We start from the raw sequence: 18,194 nt of genomic DNA on the forward strand, positions 1-18,194 counted from the left end.
CCAAATGGGCTTGCCCCTCATCTCCATATCTAAGCCTAAATGTCCCATCAGTGAGGCTTCCTGGAACCCTCTACTTAATGTTACAGCTCCCTCTACCCAAATTTCCCATCTCCCTTCCTTTCTTAATTTCCTCTATAGTATAACCCATCAGCATCTGAAATACTATACATGATATGTCCCTTCCAAATAGAATGTGAGCTCACTGAGAGTAGGGAACTGTTTTCTTTACTATATCCTCAATGCCTGGTATATACTTGGGATTCTGTATAATTATTAAATGGTCATTAAATGAATAACTGAACAAATTCTAATTCAGAAATATGTCAAAATATTCCTCCACCTCTATTCCATAGCACCTTACCTCAGTTCAGGCCTCACCATCATCTCTGGATCACTAAGGTAGCCATCTGTCTTCCAGCCTCCCATCTCTCCTTCAAACCCACTGACCACATCGCAGCAGGACAGCTCTATCTAAAACACTGATGTGACTACCTTCATCTTACAATTCTTCATGGGAAAGAGAAAAAAAGCCCCCTGCCCCCCAAACCAGGATAAAGTCTAAACTCTTTCAAGACCCAATCTCCCCATGATTTGGCCCTTGACATACAGTCACATCCCCTAGCACCCTGCCCTTCAGCCACAGCAAACAACTCTGAATGTTCCAACTTCTCTGGAGCCACGGGCCTTTGCATATTCCAGCCCCAAATGTTAGCCTGGTGAACGCATTGATTTTTTTCCAACCTGAGCCCAGTGGCAGAGTTGGCAATGTTGCTCCTCACAAACAGATATGCTCCCTGCTCCAGGATCCCTCAGCCAGAACTTTCCTCCACCACAGCACTTACCACTTCGTATCCTGCTCCCTGTGAAAGCAGGGACCATTTGGGTTTCGGCTGCTTTTGTAACCTGTGTCTAGAACTGAGCTTGGCACATGGCAGACATCATTAAATATTTTTGAATGAACGAATGAGTGTCCTCAGTCTCTAAAGACCCTTTGAACATTCTGCATTACTACTCCATACTCTCCCAGGGCAGTCCTCTTTCCCATTAAAAAAAACCCCAACACCTGCTCAATTCACAGCCCCACACTTATCAGGAGGGGACTACACTCCACAGCTGGTAGTTCAGTAGACATGTGGCTTAGTCCTTCCACTGTATCCCACAGCTTCTCCTGAAGACAGACAGGATGATTTCACTTTACGTGAGACTCATTCTTTTTCATGGAGGTATCAGTTCCCGAGACCTGACAGGACTGGAGGTTGGGAGTGGGCATCCAAGGAAAACACTGGGGATTCTCCCAACTTCCTTCCCCAATCAAAGAGGACAGTTTTGGTTTGCCACTGGAGAGTTTATTACATGATTAAAGCTCAAATAAAAAAATAATAACCAAAACCTTGGCAGGGAGGCCAGAGCCAGAGTCTGGGAGAGCTGCTTCCCTGTCCCCAGCCTCCCCGATCAAGCCCGGCTCCATTAACTCAGCTTAACTCGATCAAGTTCCTCATCAAGACTTGCATCTGTGCCCTGGACATTCCTGCTGCTCCTGCTGGGGACTGAGTCCTGGGCCCCTGGCACTGGGGCTTTGGTGAGGGCTCCATACACACCCATGGCCTGAGGAGAGGGACAGAGAGAGAGCCATGAGGATGCATGGTAGGAGTGGCAGCCCGACCCATCAATGGCTAAAAGGAAGAAGGTGGAGCCGGGGCCAGTAAGCTTGCTTTTTCCTCTCTCTCTCAAACCTTATTCCTACAAACCTTGAAGTCAGTCTAAGAATGTTACAAACTCCCAGAGCAGGGTCACCCTCAAAATACTAATACAAGCATCTGCAAAAAAAGAAAAAAAAAAAAGAGGTTCCCTATCTTCAGGGATGAATGAGGGTATTTCCTTCAGGGAACAAAGAGAGGTCTAGGTCTCAGGGCACTCTAAAGGCATCTGTGGTAAAACTGATGGTGGTGGTGGCAGGGTCTCAGTCTCTGGCACTGGTGCTCTGTGCCAGGTCCTCAGGGCACTCTAACCTGAGCCACCATACTGGTGACATCACCGGGGTTGGAGGGCAGCAGGACAGTGTTGGAGTCCTTGGCCAGTTTAGAGAACGCGCTGACGTACTGCTCGGCCACAGTCAGTGAGGCTGCTGCATCTCCATTCTGTGGCCATAAGGAGGATAAAAATCAGAGATCACAGATTCAGAGAGAGGGGAGGGAAGGAAGCGGAGAGAAGTCAGGTTCCCAGAAAGAGGATACGCAGTTCACAACACACAAGATTATATAATCTGGATCAATGGAACTAAAAAGACAGGAATTTCTCCAAAGAGTAAATGAGGGAATCTCTTCTACTGTCAATGTCTGTCCCTGACTCCCACCCAGGGGCCTCTCACATGTTGTGTCAGAGCTGCAGCCAGGATGCGAATAGCTTCAGCTTTAGCCTTGGCCTTGGCCAGAACTGCACTGGCCTCTCCTAGAAGAAAAGAGACAGAACTTGACCTATGAGACAGGGTACCCCAAAGCTCCTGTTCCAGCACCAACCCTCAAAGACCCATCCATGCTCTGTTCATCCCTCAGCCTCTACCCTCTGCTGACCTGCTGCCTGATTTATCTGTTCAGCCTTTTCTGCTTCAGAGGCCAGGATCTGTGCCTGCTTCTTCCCCTCTGCCACGTTGATGGCCGACTCTCGGGTCCCCTCAGACTCTAGAACTGTGGCCCGTTTCCGCCGCTCTGCCTCCACCTAGAAACCCCCAGCCACCCCCATCAACGAGAAACCAGAGTAAAAGTAAACTTTTACACAGACCTGCAATTGTACCCATCCCTAGGAAGGAAGTCCAGGTCCCCATGCAATTGGAGCATCCTGAAGTCCTCTTCCCTATCCCTCCCTGGCCCCCACCTGCATCTGCATGGACTCTTTCACCCGAGGTGGCACATGGATATCCTTGATCTCATAACGGAGGCAGCGGATACCCCAGCAGTCGGCAGCCTGGTTGATAGCATCCACAATGCTAGCGTTCAAGGACTCTCGCTCCTGGAGGAAGAGAGGTATAATCTCATTAGCCTCAACCCACCTATCAGGGGTCTGAGCTGAGAAGGTCCTGGGACTGATCCCCAGAAAGGACTGAGAGTGCCAAGTATGTGTCTTCAAACCCTAACTCTGGCTCAGATCCCCATACCCTGAAGACTTTGTCCAGAGAGAGTTTGCCAAGTTCTGATCTCATGGTTGTCTGAGCCAGCTGGGTGACAGCATATTCAGGGTCCTCCACACCATAGCTTGCCTGAAAGGAGAATGGATAGTGTAAGTAGCCTGGATGCAAGACTTTAGTGAGGATAGCAACTCAGGAGCTGAATAAAGCAGGGGGCAGATACCTTGTAAGGGTCCATGATACGCAGGTAAAGGACTCCATCAATTTGCAGAGTTACATTGTCTGCAGGTCAGGAGCAGGAGAAAAGGAGTAAGGCTACGCCTCCAGGTCCCAAACAGCTTTTTCTCCTGCTGCCATATCCTAACGGCCTCAGAGCACCCACATCACCCTGAACCCCTCACCGAGAGTCACAGCCGACTGCTCAGGCACGTTGATGACAATTTCCTTGAGACTCTGCACATATCGGATGCGGTCTAACACAGGAATGAGGATGTTCAAGCCCTGGGAAGAGGAGTCACGTGTCCTCAGAAGGATAGGGGCTGTAGGATTGGGGTCCAAGCTAGGACTGGAGTAGGTAAGGAATCAACACAGATTCTCCCCAGAAAAGTAAAAGAGTTGGGGTGTCATTGGTAGGGAAGCCCAAGAGGATAGGAATGTGAGGCCCGGCCTCTGACTGCAGAGAAGAGTCAAGGGAATGGGAGCCAGCAGAGTAGCTGTCTCCATGCAGACAGGTGGAGCTGACAGGGTGAACAGAAGAGATTCCCAACATGGGGCCTGTGGGATCCTAGGGCAATAGGTAAGATGGGTATGATGGTCAGGGCCCTGCCAGGTCTCCCTGGGATGTCAGAAGCCAGTGAGGGCAGGCCCCAACGAGGTCTCACCCAATCCCCCCATGGCGTTAGGGAACTGGGATTCAGGGTGGCCTGAGGTGGGCAGAAGAGGTTCTCACAGGCTCCAGAATCCGATGGAATCGGCCCATTCGCTCCACCACCCAGGCCTCCTGCTGCGGCACAAACAGTACCACGGTGTTTCGGGGTAATCCAGAGGAGGCGCGGCGTGGAGCGCGGCCAGAAGCCCGCACGGAGTCCTAAAGGGAAGACGAGGGTTAGCAGAGACCAAGCCGGCCGGGCACCCCGCCCCTCTCGGCGCCTCCCAGGAGGCATGTCCCAAAACCCAAAAGGGTTCTCGACTCACGTGAGTACCATAACCTCTGACCCCACTTCTCTCCCCAAACTTAGAATCCCGCTCCTTTCCAGCTGAACACCCAGGTGATCTCTGACCGGACCCTTGGAGAAAGCTGCCTCGCACTCACCCTCAGCAAAAGGGCCCCAGTCCCCCGCGCCGCGCGCGCCAGCATCTCCCACGGCCACAGCGACCTCCGGAACCAACGAGGCGCGGGGCAGAGCGGTCCCTCTAGATACCCGGGCCAAGCTTTTCCTCCTGTATTTCCACTCCCCCGGATGTACTTCTGGCCGTCCCTTCCCCCATTCCACACTCAGCCAATCAGCGTTATTTGACAGAAGCGTGCATTTAGTTGCTCCCTGAGAGACGCAGACCTTCTAAAGAGGGTCCAAGGCTGGATCTTCTTCTGGTTCTCACTGATCAAGTCCAAGAACCCGGACACCGTGACCAAATGGAGACTATTTTCCGCAGGCAAATGGTTCAGAAAAGCCTCCCATGGAGTTCTTTACCTGCACCGGAAACTCGGTTTACCCTTATGCGTGTATAATCGCCCCCATCTGTCACCATAGCGACCAGGGGATTGGAGCTGACTCGTTTCCATGGTTGCCATAGTGACATTCTCTTGTAGTCCTGCTGTGTTGTACCCAGCCTTCCCACTGGGGACTGACCCCATTCCTGTTGCCATGGTGACTGGACCTAACATTGGTGATTGGGCTGAGATTTCCCCCTCCTCTCTTTTTCCAAGGCACCACAGCTTTTTCTACCTCTTCCTGGCCAGAGTCTATCAATCAGGCCAGGTCCCCTTGCATAGAGTCCAGCACACAGCCCCAATGTCAGCCTTATCTGGATCATGTCACCCTGCATACATCTCTGATGCTCTGGCACATCCTTTAAGAGACTTACATAGTCACCCTCATTTTACATATCAGGGCACGTAGGGTCAGAGGAGCTAAAATCATCAACAACAGAACCAATGTAAGAATCCAGATCCACATTCAGAGTTCAGCTTTTATGGCTGAACCCTCGCCACCACCCCACCCTATTAGGTGAAAAGAGCAAGACCAGACTCAAAGAATCACCTCTCACCTAAGACCTTATGGCCTCACATCTCTTCTCTGGGGAAAGAGCAGAATCCCAGCTCCAGTTAGGCCCTCCATCTCCATTCCCAGGCTCTCCCCAACAGAAAAAGTAAGGCTTAGCTCAAGTTTCCAAACAAGAATTTATTTTCTTTCTTTCTTTGTTTTTCCTAAAAAAAAGTACCAGGTACAATTTTTTCCTGTTTTTTTTTTTCTTCAAGTTTCAGCAAATGCTTGTTCCCCTCAGCCCAGCCCCAGCAGGGCTAAGGCTAGGTCAGAGTCTGAAGTGGAGAATGGGGTAGTTGGTAAATACATGACTGAGTTTGAAGGGTGCCCCTTACCCCAGCTGAGGTAGGTGGGTCAGAGTCTGGCCAGGTGAGAGGAGGCACCCCAGTCCTTGGCCCTGACTCTGCCCCCGAACACCTTCCTCAGTCAGGACCCCAAAGCAAGGAGACACAGGCAGGAGGAGAGGGACAACCAGAGGCTGGAGTCCTAGATAAGGGGTGGTTAACCCCTGTGTGTGCTCACATGCATGCATGCTCTTTCACACCCACCCACCCATACATACATACACACACACACACACGTTGGCTTTCAGAGAGGGGTCAGAGGGTAGAAGAAGTAAAAGCAATACGGAAGGACAGGGGAAGCTGAGTCTTTGGCTAGTGACTCAGTCCTCCTGGGATAAGTTCTCTGCCCTCAGCTGAGGGAGAGCAGTTCTCCTGCAGTCACCATATTAGCGTCTTCAACTCCTGAAGTTGGAGCAATATCTGAGAGTGGGAAAGGAGGAGGGGCAATGCCAATTATCAGCTTTGGGAGGTTACCAAGGCAATCCAATTTGAATAAATTATAAATTAAAAAATAAATAAAATAATAAGTGGCCCCTGCCCAGGACAGGGAGGCAACGCTGGCATGACTTGCCTGGGAACTTAGGACAACCTCAGGGTAGCTCCAGGTCCTCCCCACTACCTCAGCTGGCCTGGGAAATCCAAAGGAGGGGGCAGGCACGTGGAGTACCCAGAGTAGGTCAGGTGTGGTACGGAGCAGAAGCTCTAAACACCCAAGTAATCAATTTGGGCATGAGCATGGCGAGGGCTTTAATTCAAGCTTGAAGGGTCTCTCGCCACTTCTCCACGTGTTTGCTCTGTTCAGGATGGAGCAGGATGGGCAGGTTCTTGACCCACATGGGTTCAGGGCACTGACAGTCAGGGCAAAGGTGAGTAACGTGGATTGTGAGGGGCCTCAGTCACAGCCTGCAGTTTGTAAGGGAGACCTGTGTCCAGTTCCAGGCTCCGGCGGGAAAAAAGCAGGCGGATGTCTCCATGCAGGCTTAACCGGCCTGAGCGGGAGCTCCGGAACCTGGGGGAGAACAGGCAGGGTGACCAAAGTGAGAAATCAGACAGTAGAGAAGCAAGGAGAAATCCTGGTCAGAGAAAGGTACCTGGGCCTCCTCTCCAGCTGCCCTGGGCCCCTGTCCTCACCTGAGGTGCAACAAGTAGCAGAGGAGGCGGCGGGTGGGGCTAGCATTTCCCTCCTCACCCACAGGCACCAAAAAGAGGCGATGGCGCAGAAAGGTCATGTGGGCAGCAGGCATGTCCGAGAAGTCAAAGGTCACGAGGAACATCTTCACCACAGTCTGGTTGGGGTTAAATAAGGTCTGGGGCAGGACAAGCAAGGTTGGTAGGGTCTAGGGGATGTTTTCCTCTCCCCACTCCCACTCCCCCTCAGGGAAAACTCACCACTTGGATGGTGCCCACCTTGGGCACGCTGTAACCCTTCCTCCCCAGGGGGTTCAGGTCCACGACACCCTGGGAAGGCCATGGAGCCATCAGCCAAGATAGAGTCTGGGAGATTCCTTGAATACTCATGCATCACTACAATCTCTCACTCTGGGACCCAGCCCCTGCCCCATACTAGAGTTCTCCCCACCTGGCCCTGACATTCTCCTGACATCACTCTTTAGATAAGAACATCTGAAGAATACCTCCTGCCCCAACCCTCATCCTCCTCATAAGCTAACTTTGGGTTGAGGTCAGGTCATACCAGGAAGGGGGCCGGGGCATTTTGCTCAGAAACATCAAAGAAGGTGACAGTGACAGGCAGCGTGACATGCTGAGGGCAGTAGGATCCACTAGCTCCAATCTCTGCCGTGAAGCCCTCAATGTGGCCAGATGGTGCAAAACGTCCTCGCAGCAATGATTCCTGGGGTTGAGGTGGGAAAACACATTATGAGAAAGATGCTAGCTATTTTCTTTATCCATCCAGGTGACACTCCACCATCCCTTCCCACAAAACCCCTCAATGAAGGAATCCAAGGGAAACTACCTCAAAGTTGCCCAACAGGGTACGGCTGACAGTGGGAGTAGGAACAGGGGAGGCACTGGGGGGGCTCAGCAGGCCTGGACCCTTCCGGAGGCTTCGAAGGGAGCTCCTGGTAAGGGAAGGAATACATAGTGGGTTGGCTTCAGGTATCTGGGATGCTTGCTCACGTCCTTGGGCTCCACTATTTGATACTACCCAGGCCTCCTTCCCTGAGGTCCCCTACAGTGGGATTGGAAAGAGGATTACAGACTTCTGTCCCATTTTCAGGCACAGGGCAGAGAGAGAAGCTGGTCACTTACAGCTTCAGGCGACGGGCACCTTTCAGCCTCCGTCCCATGGGACTGCAGTCTCTTGGGTCCTGTGGAGAGGAAAGGTTAAGGAAAGAGATTGGGTAGAGGCCAGGTATGTTTGGAGCAGGGGCTCATCACAAGCTCTTATAGGAACATCCCCATAGCCCATAACCTTTCCCCACACACACATCCACTTAAGAGCAGATCATCCCTCCTGGCTTACCAGTACAGGCTCCCTGGGCCCAGGCAGCAGGTGGTTCCAGAAGGGTGTGGCTTTGGCATCAGAATTGTTGGCAGCAGGAGGGTGGCCCAGGGCTCCCCGGCGCCTCCGAGGGGCTGGCCCCTCATCCTCAGAGCTGACATGCAGGGCTTCTCCAGCAGGAAGCAGCCTTCGCTTGGTGGGGCAGGGGCCTGGAGGTCCAGGGCCAGGGGGTGTGTGCTCGGGGCTGTGCCCATTGGCAGTGCCAAGGGACTCCCTAGGCCAGGGGCTGCCCCCGTTGCCCACCCCAGCCACTGGGCTCTGATCCCCTATTTGTGCAAGACTGTGCAAATCAGTGTCAAGTGTGTGCAGCTGGCCCGGATGGGCTGGCCCTGGGGACTCTCCCAGGGACCCCTGTCCCACTGGATCTGGGGAAACCCAGTCTCTGGTGTGCAAAGTATTGCAGGAAGCATTTGATGGGGGCCAGGGAGGGCTCCAGGTTCCTGAAGTCCAAGGTGAGGTGGAACTACCTCCCTGTTCCACAACACAGAGGCCATGATGGCAGAAATGTTGGCTGGCCACACCCAATCCCAGCCCCAGTCCCTCTGGGCCCAATAGTCCCACAGTAGATGGTTCTTCAGGGGGTAATCCCTCTCTGGCCCCCAGCCCAGGGCCTCTCTTCAGCTCCCGGGGACCCTCGGTAGGCGGGGCTGGCCGTTTCAGGGCCCTGTGAAGCTCAGAGGCACCAGCAGGAGGGGAAAAGATGGATACCTGGTAGACCCCGGGGGATGACGCCCCCCCTGCTGGGCTGTAGCCCATGAGCAGGCCACCCTGGAGGGCCCCCTGCCTGACTGCAGGCTGCGAAGGGCCAGCCTCTGGCTCTGAGGATGGAGACAGCTCGGCCTGCACGTGGCGCATGAAGCCCCCCTTGGGTCAGGGGGGCCCCCCCACACAGCCTTTATGCTGGGCCTGGGCTGGGGGACCTGGGGACATCTGTACAAGAGAAGAGAAGAAAAGATGGTCAGAGCAATCAGTGAATCTTCTCCCTCCCAGCTGAATTTCAGATCCTCCCCTGGACTGAAGAGGTGACCTTGGAGGACTCCTGGGTTGAAGGTATCCAAATCCCCAGATGGATTAATGGAACCTAGAGGCCTCTCCCAGAACTTCTGAGAACGTGACATGGTTAGCTCAGGTTTCTAATTGGACCGGCTCTCCCTCCCTCTCCCTGGCACTCACCCCCATGAAGAGGCCTTACGCCTAGCTGTGTGTTGCCGCTTCCTGACTGATGCCTTGTTCTCCTAGCTTGCAGTCTGGTCCATGCCTGCTGCACTGGCAAGGTGACTGCCACCATTCCGTGCAGCTCCTGGGCTCAGCTGGACCCTGAGGAGAGAAAAACAGACATAAGCCAGGATCTCTGGAGCCAGTGATAAGGCGCCTCTCCAATTGTGGGCTAACAGAGCATACCCCAGGACATCCTCCTCTGGCATAAGAAGCTCTTCAGAAACAGAAAGGGCAGTCTTGGGATCCAGGGTCCAGAGGGCAGAACTGGGCCACCCAAGGAGTCACAGAGAGGCAGGTCTTAGCTCTTTGTAATAAGGAAGTGAGAAGTAAGTTGAGGCAGGATGACTATTTGTCAGGGCCACCAGCTGGGGAACTTCTGCCTTGAATGGGAAGGGGGATGAGATACCTCATGGTCCAAGAGATCATGCCAGCTGAGAGGTGGCCAAAGCAAGAATTCAGCTTTCCTAGTCAAGGCCACTGAGTTGCACAACTCCCTCCCATATACCTATCTGCAAAGGGACAAGTGCCACCTCAGAACCTTAAGGGCAAAGGTTTTGCAGAAACTTAACCCCCATCAGTGCTCCTTAGAGGTACAAACCTCAGGTCAGCTCAAAGTGGGCCCTTCAGCATTAAACCCCCAATTGCCCCCAGCAGTCTGTCCCTTTAACAGGAAGCAACAAATCTAACCAAAACAAGTCTGGGGGGTGGGGTGGGAGAGGAAGCACAGCTAAAAGGCACTTTCCAGGGCCTACCCCACCCCCTAGGCCCTGCAAACTAGAGATAAGGCAGAGACAGTCAGACAGCTGGAGTACTTCTCACTCGTCTCCAACGTATCGAACACCCAAAACCCCAAACCACTGCTTTTCTGCCAAGGGACAAGATGGTCTTCACTGATTTGTCCACCCTCAGGAGCCCATATTGGGTGAGGGATGTCAAACTGAAGGCCATTTTTCATCGTGAGAGGAAATACTGTCCCCAAGATCAAGCTTCTCCTTTGGTCAGTAGCCTGTGCTGCCTGCTATCCACAAAACCCTTTCCCCTTCTAGGAATTCCCCCTGAATGCCTATCCAAGTCCTACCCTTGGCTAGGCCAAATGCTATCCCCTCCAGAAAGCCTGTTCTTGCCACCCCAGACCACAGATATCTCTGTCTCCTCTGAATCTTCACCTGTGGCAATGTCATTATCTCCTGTAACCCTGTGGCAGTTTTGCTTGCTTCTGTGGGTAAAACATCTCCAATTGACCACAGGGTTCTTGAAGATAGATTTGTGCCTCGCTCCTTGCATAAAACAGGACTGAAAAAAAGTAGAATGCAAGCCCTAGAGATCTGGGCAGCAGTCCTGACAGTGCAAAGAAAAACTCCCAGAGTGAGAGAAGCAGAGAGATTAATTGTATAAGGAGAATCAGCAACAACAGAGGTGGGGTCGGAGGCAGGGAGAAAGGGGAGATTTGCACCCAGGGACCAAAAAGCTCCCTTACATCAAGTTCCCATCATTGCACCCTACACTATCCTATTTCACCAAGTTCTCATTAGAACTGGAAGCCCTAAGAAAATTCTGGTTCCCTTTGGTGGGTGGGGTGTCTGAAAAGGGCAGAATGCCAATGGCAGCATTGTCAGAGGGTACAACCTGTACTCATCTCTTTCCTCCTTTCCTCTACCTACATCATACAGATTGAGGAAGGGTCTCTTCCTTAGCACTCCCACCTCCAGGTCATCCCAGTTGGCCTCTTGAGTCCTTGCTCTGAGGAAGCCAGGTGATGACATGATATGGGGCTTGACCCCAGCATGCCTGGCATCTGCTTATTACCCCCGAGCCCTCTCAGTTCCTGCTGGGTCAATGAGAAGCTTTAAGACTCAGTTCTCTGCCACCCAGCCGGTCTGGCTCTAGACCATGGCTTCAAGCTGACTCATGGGGCAGGACTTGGTGGGGAGAGGGAGGGGCAGGGTAGGCAAAACCTTATTCTCTGTGCAGGGGGTGGGTGGCTGGTGTCAAACAACTGTATCAGGCTGTGGCTGGCAAGGACTACAGCTCCCAACATGCCAAGGCAGCAAGGCCAGCAAAAACAACAAGTCCCAGAATACCATGGGGTCAATACCCTCAGACACCTGCTAGGCCTGGGAGGTGGGGTAGGTGGGTGTTGAGCTCCCAGGCTCACTCTCCCCTTCCCTTTAGTATAAAAGGTATCCATTTCTACCCTGATCAAGAAGGGTGCAGGAAGGAGAATTCCTCTCCATGTGCTTTCCACCCTCACCCCCTTCAGAGAGAACTGCTGCCAGCTGCTCTACATTTTATCTCTACATCCGTCCACACAAGCTAGGGGGACCACCACTGTGGGTAGGAAGGTCAACCACTGCTTTCTCACCAACCTCTTACCTCTGGCCCAGAGCCCTCCACCCTCCGTGGAGAGGAAACAAATCTTAACACCTCCTCCAAAATGAGCCCAGCAGACTCACCCCAGCACCCGGGCTCCAGGACTCCTTGTTCTGAACGAACCCCCCGCCCCAACTCCCTGCTTAGCCTCCCAAGTCTTTTCTCACCCCTCTCCTCCCCACAGCCTGGGACAGGCCCCATTCCCTATTGGAGCTTCGGAGATTTGCTATTTCCCCCTAGCACAAACTCACCCCGTTCCCAAATTGGCTCTGCCGCCGCGGCCTCTGCTCCGGGCCCTTCCGTCCCGTCCCGTCCCGGTCCCTCCCCTCGAATGCCCGGTTCTCCCCACCAAGGGCCCCCAACCCAGACAAAGGGTGGCTCAGACTGAGCCCTGCTCTGTTAGGCTCTTCTCTGTTCAGCTTCGTGTGCAACACTAGCGGGCCCTGGCGCCCGCAGCCCCCAAGCCGCTGCCGCGCCCCTCCCCGCAACTGTCCCTCCCCGTGGCCGCCCCGGCTCCGCGGTGCCGACTCCACTGCCCCTCTGACTCACAGGCCATTTCCTACCAGCTGATGGGGCTGCCCGCCCCGCCCAGCGCCCCAACACCCCCGCCGCGGCCACCGCGGCCGCCACGCCCCCTAAAACTCGGCCCTCCGTGGGCAGCGACCATGCTCATTGGCCCAAAGGAGGCCAGCCTCCCTACGACCTCAAGTGTGAGGCACGCCCCCTGCAAGAAGCGCACGCCCATTGGTCCACAAGGGGGCAGGACTACCAGGGTAGCCCCACCTATCTCCTTAACCCATCTGCTGCCGAAATCCAAAGCAGCTCTCAGATCTGCCATTTAACCCTTTGAAAGACATAGGCCTCCCATTTTGCACCCCGCCCTTCCTCTTCCAAAGCTGGTTAATAGGACGCTCTAGGGCTTTCATAGACACAGTTCAACAATCTCCAAAGTCAGCCAGCTCTTCCCACACCAGACCCCAAATATCCCAACTCCCATTCATCTCTCCATGCCTTGCAAATCAAGGTTCCCGAGACCAGAGGGCTGTTAAGGCCCAGGAAGCTTCCTTCATGCGAGAGCAGATGAAAAGTCCTGAAGTGAGTCTTATTTCCTTCCATTGAGAAACAGTATTCTTTCTTCTCTTACTCTACATTGATGTTCTCTTGCCTTTATTAGAGGGGCCCCAAGGGCTCCTGAGATAGGGATACATTTTAATTCAGGAATCTAGACATCATTTTTTGCCTTTGAACGTCCATTCTGAGATCAGGCTGCTTAGCCCCTTTCTGCCAGTACTCTTTTCTATTCATAAGCCCCTGTTCAAGGAGGCAGAGCACCCAGGAATCTGTCCACAGTGGGGGAAAATGTGCCCAACTCTTGTGACGGAGCTCACTATGATTCATAGCTCCCTCGAAACTCCCCACCCTCCTGGAGTTACTGGGCCCCAGGCCCAGCCCAAACTCAGCCAAATTAAGTGGCAGCAGGGCCAGGATTCTTAATTCTTATTCTCCTATTTTTTTAATGACCAGAATGGAAACATTTGCAAGGATTAGACATTAAAAGGCATTTTTCAGAGGCGCTGCTCTGGGGGCAAGTTAAGAAAATAAACAGTCCTGTCTATCTTTCCCTCTGCACTTGTAAAGTCAGACAGTTTGGAATTTAAGAGGCTTTTTCTCCCAGTCTTCCACGGAAGCACGAGGGAAAGACCAGTGTCAAAAGAGGTAGGACTCAAACTGAGGGCAGGCTCCCTGGCTGTGCCTCCGGAAGAGGGGGAGTCCATTCTTTAATAGTTCAGAAGCCACAGAAGGCCCAAGCTACCTTGCCTGTGGTGTTGGCCCCAAGGGCCCCCGAGGTTGTCACTGGACAGTAAAAAGAGGTTCTCCTCCCCTACGTCCTCCCTGTGCCCTAGACTTAGGAAGGATAAGCAACTAACAGTTCCCTTGGGTGCCCTTCTCCTCACCTCTGCCCAGCGGAAAAACCCTGAAAAAAGAACGCAACTGCAAGACTAACTTCCTTGCTGGTTCCCTAATGCTAAGAAACAGGATTTAGGAAATTTCCAACACCCTGAACATAATTTCAGAGTACCAATGTAAGAGCCTACTTGCCTTAGTAAAAGCTTACTGGGAAGTCAGTTAAACATAGAACACTGTAGGGAAGAAATAATCCCTTGCTGGCCCCACCTTATTCTATCTAACCACCTCTATCATAGGCCCAGGCTTTAGTTATCTGGAAAGGTCATGGCGCAATAGTTCAGAGGGAAGGATCAAAGATGTTCTAGGCTTCAGTATGCCTTGGGAAAGCTGCATGGTACAATCAAGAGGCTTTACCTTAGCTGCCCTAAATTCTTACCCTGCTTTATTTTTTTTCATAGCAGTTATCACCAGCTGACACTTCTCCTTCTTGCCCCTCCTCCCCCCCTCTTCTTCCTCTCTCTCTCTCTCTCTCTCTCTCACACACACACACACATACACCATTTCTTTCTCTACCTATGAGAATGGAAGCACCATGAGAGTAGCAGTTTGTCTGCTTTGTTCATGCTGGTATTCCCAAAGTCAACATCAATGCCTGACATATAATAGGTGCTCAATAAACACTGGCTGAAAGAAACAATGAGCCCTGGGCTGAGTGAACAGCAATCAGGACACCTGGGTTCTAATGCCTGCTCTTTCACTGTGAGACTTGTGTCTTTGGTTGTTAATTTCCAAATCTGTAAAATGAGGAGTTTGTATAACTGATAACCATTAAGGGCATCTACAACTCTGACCTTATACTGCTATAAGTCTAATGGCTATTGTTCACTCGTATCCATTTTCAGAGGATGGGTCTAAGTGTCTGAATGCCCTGCTGCTTGTACCAAAGCAGAAAGGCTATACTCCAGCCTCAGCACAGCAGACTGATGCCCTTTCTCTTCATGCCCCACCCACTCACACAAATGCCTCAGTCCTGAGGAAACTGCAGTGAGTCTGCCCTAGGCCCGCCTCTCTGAGAGACAGTCTGGGGAGCTGTGTTGCCATAGCAATCAGCTCCTCCTCAAAAGGCTTCGGCCTGCCCTCCTTTACCCCACCCTACCCCATGGCTTTGTCTGGCCCCAGCACCCCCTCCCGCTCCAGCCAGTCTCTCAGCCAGAGGAGGCAGGCTTGGGGCCCCTTTCAGCAACACTGTCACACTCATTCAGCCACTGTGTGGAAAGCAGAGATTTCTCACCCACTCCCAGCCAGCCCAGGGGCAAAAAGAACTCTGGTATTATATCAGGTCCCTTTAGGGAAACACAGAAGCCCCCAAGAGAACTAGGTCCTAGTCTCAGTTCTAACAGCTTCCAAGCGAGGAATGTAGGGAGCCATTTGTTCTTCTTTCCCCAGCAGAGGCTGGAATTTCACATCCCTTCCTAAATTCAGCCTACAATAGTAGCCCACCTCTCACGACTTGCATCAAAGACTCTTAGTATGTCTTACCAGTCTCACCATTTCCCTCTCCCACAGAAGCCCAGAATTTTTGAGGGTCTTAGGGTTCCCCAACAAAGAGAAGGAAATGTGTGGGGAAATTAGTATGGGGCAAGTGGTAAAAATGTGGCTACCGGTCACTTGGCGGAGCTGTTGGGAGAGACCTTGGTAGTAGTGAGGGCAGGCGGGGTCTGGGCCTTGCTGCAGGTTACTTAGGTCCCTGGTCATTGAGTACAAAGTCTGAGGCAGGGCACAGCTCCTAGACAGGCAAGGACCAGGCCAGGCCCCAGGGCGAGGAAGGAAGTGGGAAATGAGCACACCCAGAGCATAAGGGCAGGGCAAAGGGGGGTTGGGGGGGGGAAGACAGGGACCAAGGTAGTCTTCTAGAAGGAACAGGAACTAGAGTGGGGGGTTAACAGGAACCGAATGGGGGAAGGGTCCCCAGGGTCACCAGCTAGTGGGTAAAAACCCAGTCTCAGCCAGACAGATCTGAAGCTGAGTGAGATAGTCACATAAGCCCTAGTGGCAAGTGGGGCCTGGAGTGCTCAGGCCTGAGAGTGGAGTTATGAGCTGAGGAGCCAGGAACACTACAAACTGGCTTCTTCATCCCACTAATTCCATCTCTCTCTTTCCTAAAACACAGTACACAAACATCTTCCTGGAATCTCTACAATGCCCCCAGACTTTCTCAAAGCACTAGGGGTTCTTCCCTCCTCATCTGGGGCCTACAACCCCTTCCCCTCACACAGTGCCCGCAGCCCCATCCCTTCTTCCTCTACACAGTCCTTCTGCCCTTCCCACACTCTGGACCACCAGCCCTTCTCCATCACACAACACCCCCAACCCCGACCGAAGAGCCTTCAGATCCCCTCCCCCCTCAAGTATCGTCTCCAACCCTCCAGATAGAGACCTCAGCCCCTCACGGTACTTCCCACCCTCACAACGCACTCCCGCTCCTCCTTCACAAGGACTACTGGCGAATGCACCTTATTGCCCACACATTGGGCCTCCAACTCCTCCCCCAACTCTGTGTCTTACTCCACTGCCCCAACATTTCTCCAGATCCTCTCCTTCCCTAACATGCTCCCTACCTCCTCATGTCTGCCCAAGCGCACCCCCGTCCTCGTCCCTTCTTCCACGCGCACCCCGCCCCACACCTGTAGTTCCGTGAGTCCCGTTGCACCTGGGGAGGTAGTGGACTGGGGCAGTTACAGAGCAGCCCTGGCTGCAGCCTCGGCCTGCAAACCTCGCCCCTTTGGTCCGAGCCCCACCCCACAATGCCCGGACCCACCCTCCCCCTTGTCCCACCTCCCACCTTCCCCGGGCTCGTCCCCTTTCCTAGTTTCTTTAATTCCTCCGGCTCCTCCCCTGTAATCAGTGTCCCACCCCTCCCTGGCTCCGCCCCTTATCTCCCTCTCGGAGTCTCCCCATTGAACCTCTCCTTGTCCCTCGCCCCACCCCTGGTCGCCGCCCCCTTTTGGTCTCTCTGCCTTTCACTAAAATCCAACCCCTCGGATTCCAGCCTGGCAGAACTCGTGCCAGGCCCCTTTCCACCGCTAACCCCCTCCCATCTCAAAGCCTCTCCTCCCTCCGCCCCTTCTCTGCACGCCTCACCCCGGAGCTCGCGCTCCAGCCCGGAACCGCTGGCTCTGATTGGCGGCGGCGGCCCCAATGGATGGCGGAGGAGACAGAGTGATGGCTGTAGGTCGCCCGAGGTCCCACCCTGGCCACGTGCGGCTTCTGTGATGACAGGTCTAGAAGGGCGGGGCCTAGGCTTGTAGTGCGCGGCCTAGGCTAACCGGATCGGGCCGGAGTCGGGGAGCCAGAGCCGGGACCAAAGCGCAAGCCCGAGGGCACTGAGCCTGACTATGCCCTCCCAGGCTTTCACTCTGTCATGAGCTGCCTGCGAAACTTGAATCTTTCAGTGAAGCCCTCTGCGTCAGCACGCATACTTGCCCTAATGGGTGATGTATGTGGGGTTTACCGAATAGTGCAAGGAATCTCAGGGCTATGTAAAGATGGGAGAATCTGCTTGGCGAGGTCTCAAGTCTGTGAGGGTGAGCAGCTTCAGCATCCTACGTTATGCAGCTGAGTCTGAGTTCTGGGAGACTGGCAGTAAGAGTCAGATCGGTGCATGTGGAGGTAGATGAGCGAGGAAGTCTGTGAATTTTATGAGTGTAAGAGTTAATACGGAGTTGGAAGAGCCTGCAATAGCCACAGAAAAGTAGAGCCTTTGCTTTGTACAAGTCTAGAGTGAAGTATGTGACAGCGACACGTGTTCCGTAATTTAATTAGCGCTCCAGTCTTCTCTCCAAGTAACTTCTCCCAGCCCCACGAGTTCCCGAGATACAGCAGAGGAGGTCGACGTTTTCCAGCTATCCGGTAGATGGCAGCACAGGGCCCTTGAAGAACTGAGTGGCTCTGAACCCAGGGCCTTGTGGGCTTCTCTGTGGAGCCGGCGACATAAATGGCTGTATGATGGGTCGGACCAGTTGAATTTCTCTGAAAGTCTCAGATTCTTCAGGTCTCTGTGACTTTCTCTCTGTGAATAACTTAAGCTGCTTTACTGAAGACTACAGGGTAGCATATTATATTTAGTTGTCATGTCACAGATCCCCTTGGCTGTGTCAGTTTCTCAGACTTCCTTATTTTTGATGACGTTGACGGTTTTACAGAGTACTGGTAAGGGTATTTTGTATTATGTCTTTTGGTTGGAATTTGTCTGGTGTTTTTCTCATGATTATACCAAGATTATGCATTTGGGGGAGGAAGACCCCAGAGATAAAGTGCCAGTTTCATTACATTATATCCATGTATGCATGTATATACATGGTATGTTTACATATACAATATTGGCATTATACTGTATTTTCTTATTACAAGCTTTTCTTTTTTAAGTCAATGGCTCCTAAACATTC

At 52.9% G+C, this 18,194-nt stretch overlaps 2 protein-coding genes across 8 annotated transcripts; both read right to left on the bottom strand.

Moving 5' to 3' along the window:
* Positions 1-1,324: 1,324 nt before the first annotated feature.
* STOML2 (stomatin like 2) lies at positions 1,325-4,827 on the bottom strand. The gene is made up of 10 exons (XM_010995636.2): positions 4,434-4,827; positions 4,071-4,208; positions 3,523-3,622; positions 3,345-3,403; positions 3,152-3,253; positions 2,872-3,006; positions 2,571-2,715; positions 2,369-2,448; positions 2,010-2,138; positions 1,325-1,605 (listed from the first exon to the last, which is right to left on the bottom strand). Exons 1-10 carry the CDS (start codon positions 4,476-4,478, stop codon positions 1,468-1,470), a joined length of 1,071 nt encoding a protein of 356 aa, XP_010993938.2. The 5' UTR covers positions 4,479-4,827; the 3' UTR covers positions 1,325-1,467.
* Positions 4,828-5,503: 676 nt separating this feature from the next.
* Positions 5,504-16,982, bottom strand: ATOSB (atos homolog B). 7 transcript variants are annotated; one of them, XM_031449955.2, is made up of 10 exons: positions 12,093-12,380; positions 9,655-9,775; positions 9,427-9,570; positions 8,215-9,183; positions 8,001-8,059; positions 7,705-7,810; positions 7,423-7,581; positions 7,119-7,187; positions 6,861-7,036; positions 5,504-6,738 (listed from the first exon to the last, which is right to left on the bottom strand). In XM_031449955.2, the coding sequence occupies exons 4-10, from the start codon at positions 9,106-9,108 to the stop codon at positions 6,585-6,587; spliced, it is 1,617 nt and encodes a 538-aa protein (XP_031305815.2). In that variant the 5' UTR covers positions 9,109-9,183; positions 9,427-9,570; positions 9,655-9,775; positions 12,093-12,380; the 3' UTR covers positions 5,504-6,584. The 7 variants fall into 7 exon arrangements, with proteins under 7 accessions (XP_031305815.2, XP_010993931.3, XP_064346368.1 ...); XM_010995629.3 differs by lacking the exons at positions 9,655-9,775; positions 12,093-12,380 and adding an exon at positions 16,891-16,982; XM_064490298.1 differs by lacking the exons at positions 9,655-9,775; positions 12,093-12,380 and adding an exon at positions 16,434-16,546 and having other exon boundaries at positions 9,446-9,570.
* Between the last annotated feature and the right edge of the window lie 1,212 nt (positions 16,983-18,194).

This window comes from Camelus dromedarius, chromosome 10 (genome assembly GCF_036321535.1).
Source record: "Camelus dromedarius isolate mCamDro1 chromosome 10, mCamDro1.pat, whole genome shotgun sequence".
NCBI classification, from domain to species: domain Eukaryota; kingdom Metazoa; phylum Chordata; class Mammalia; order Artiodactyla; family Camelidae; genus Camelus; species Camelus dromedarius.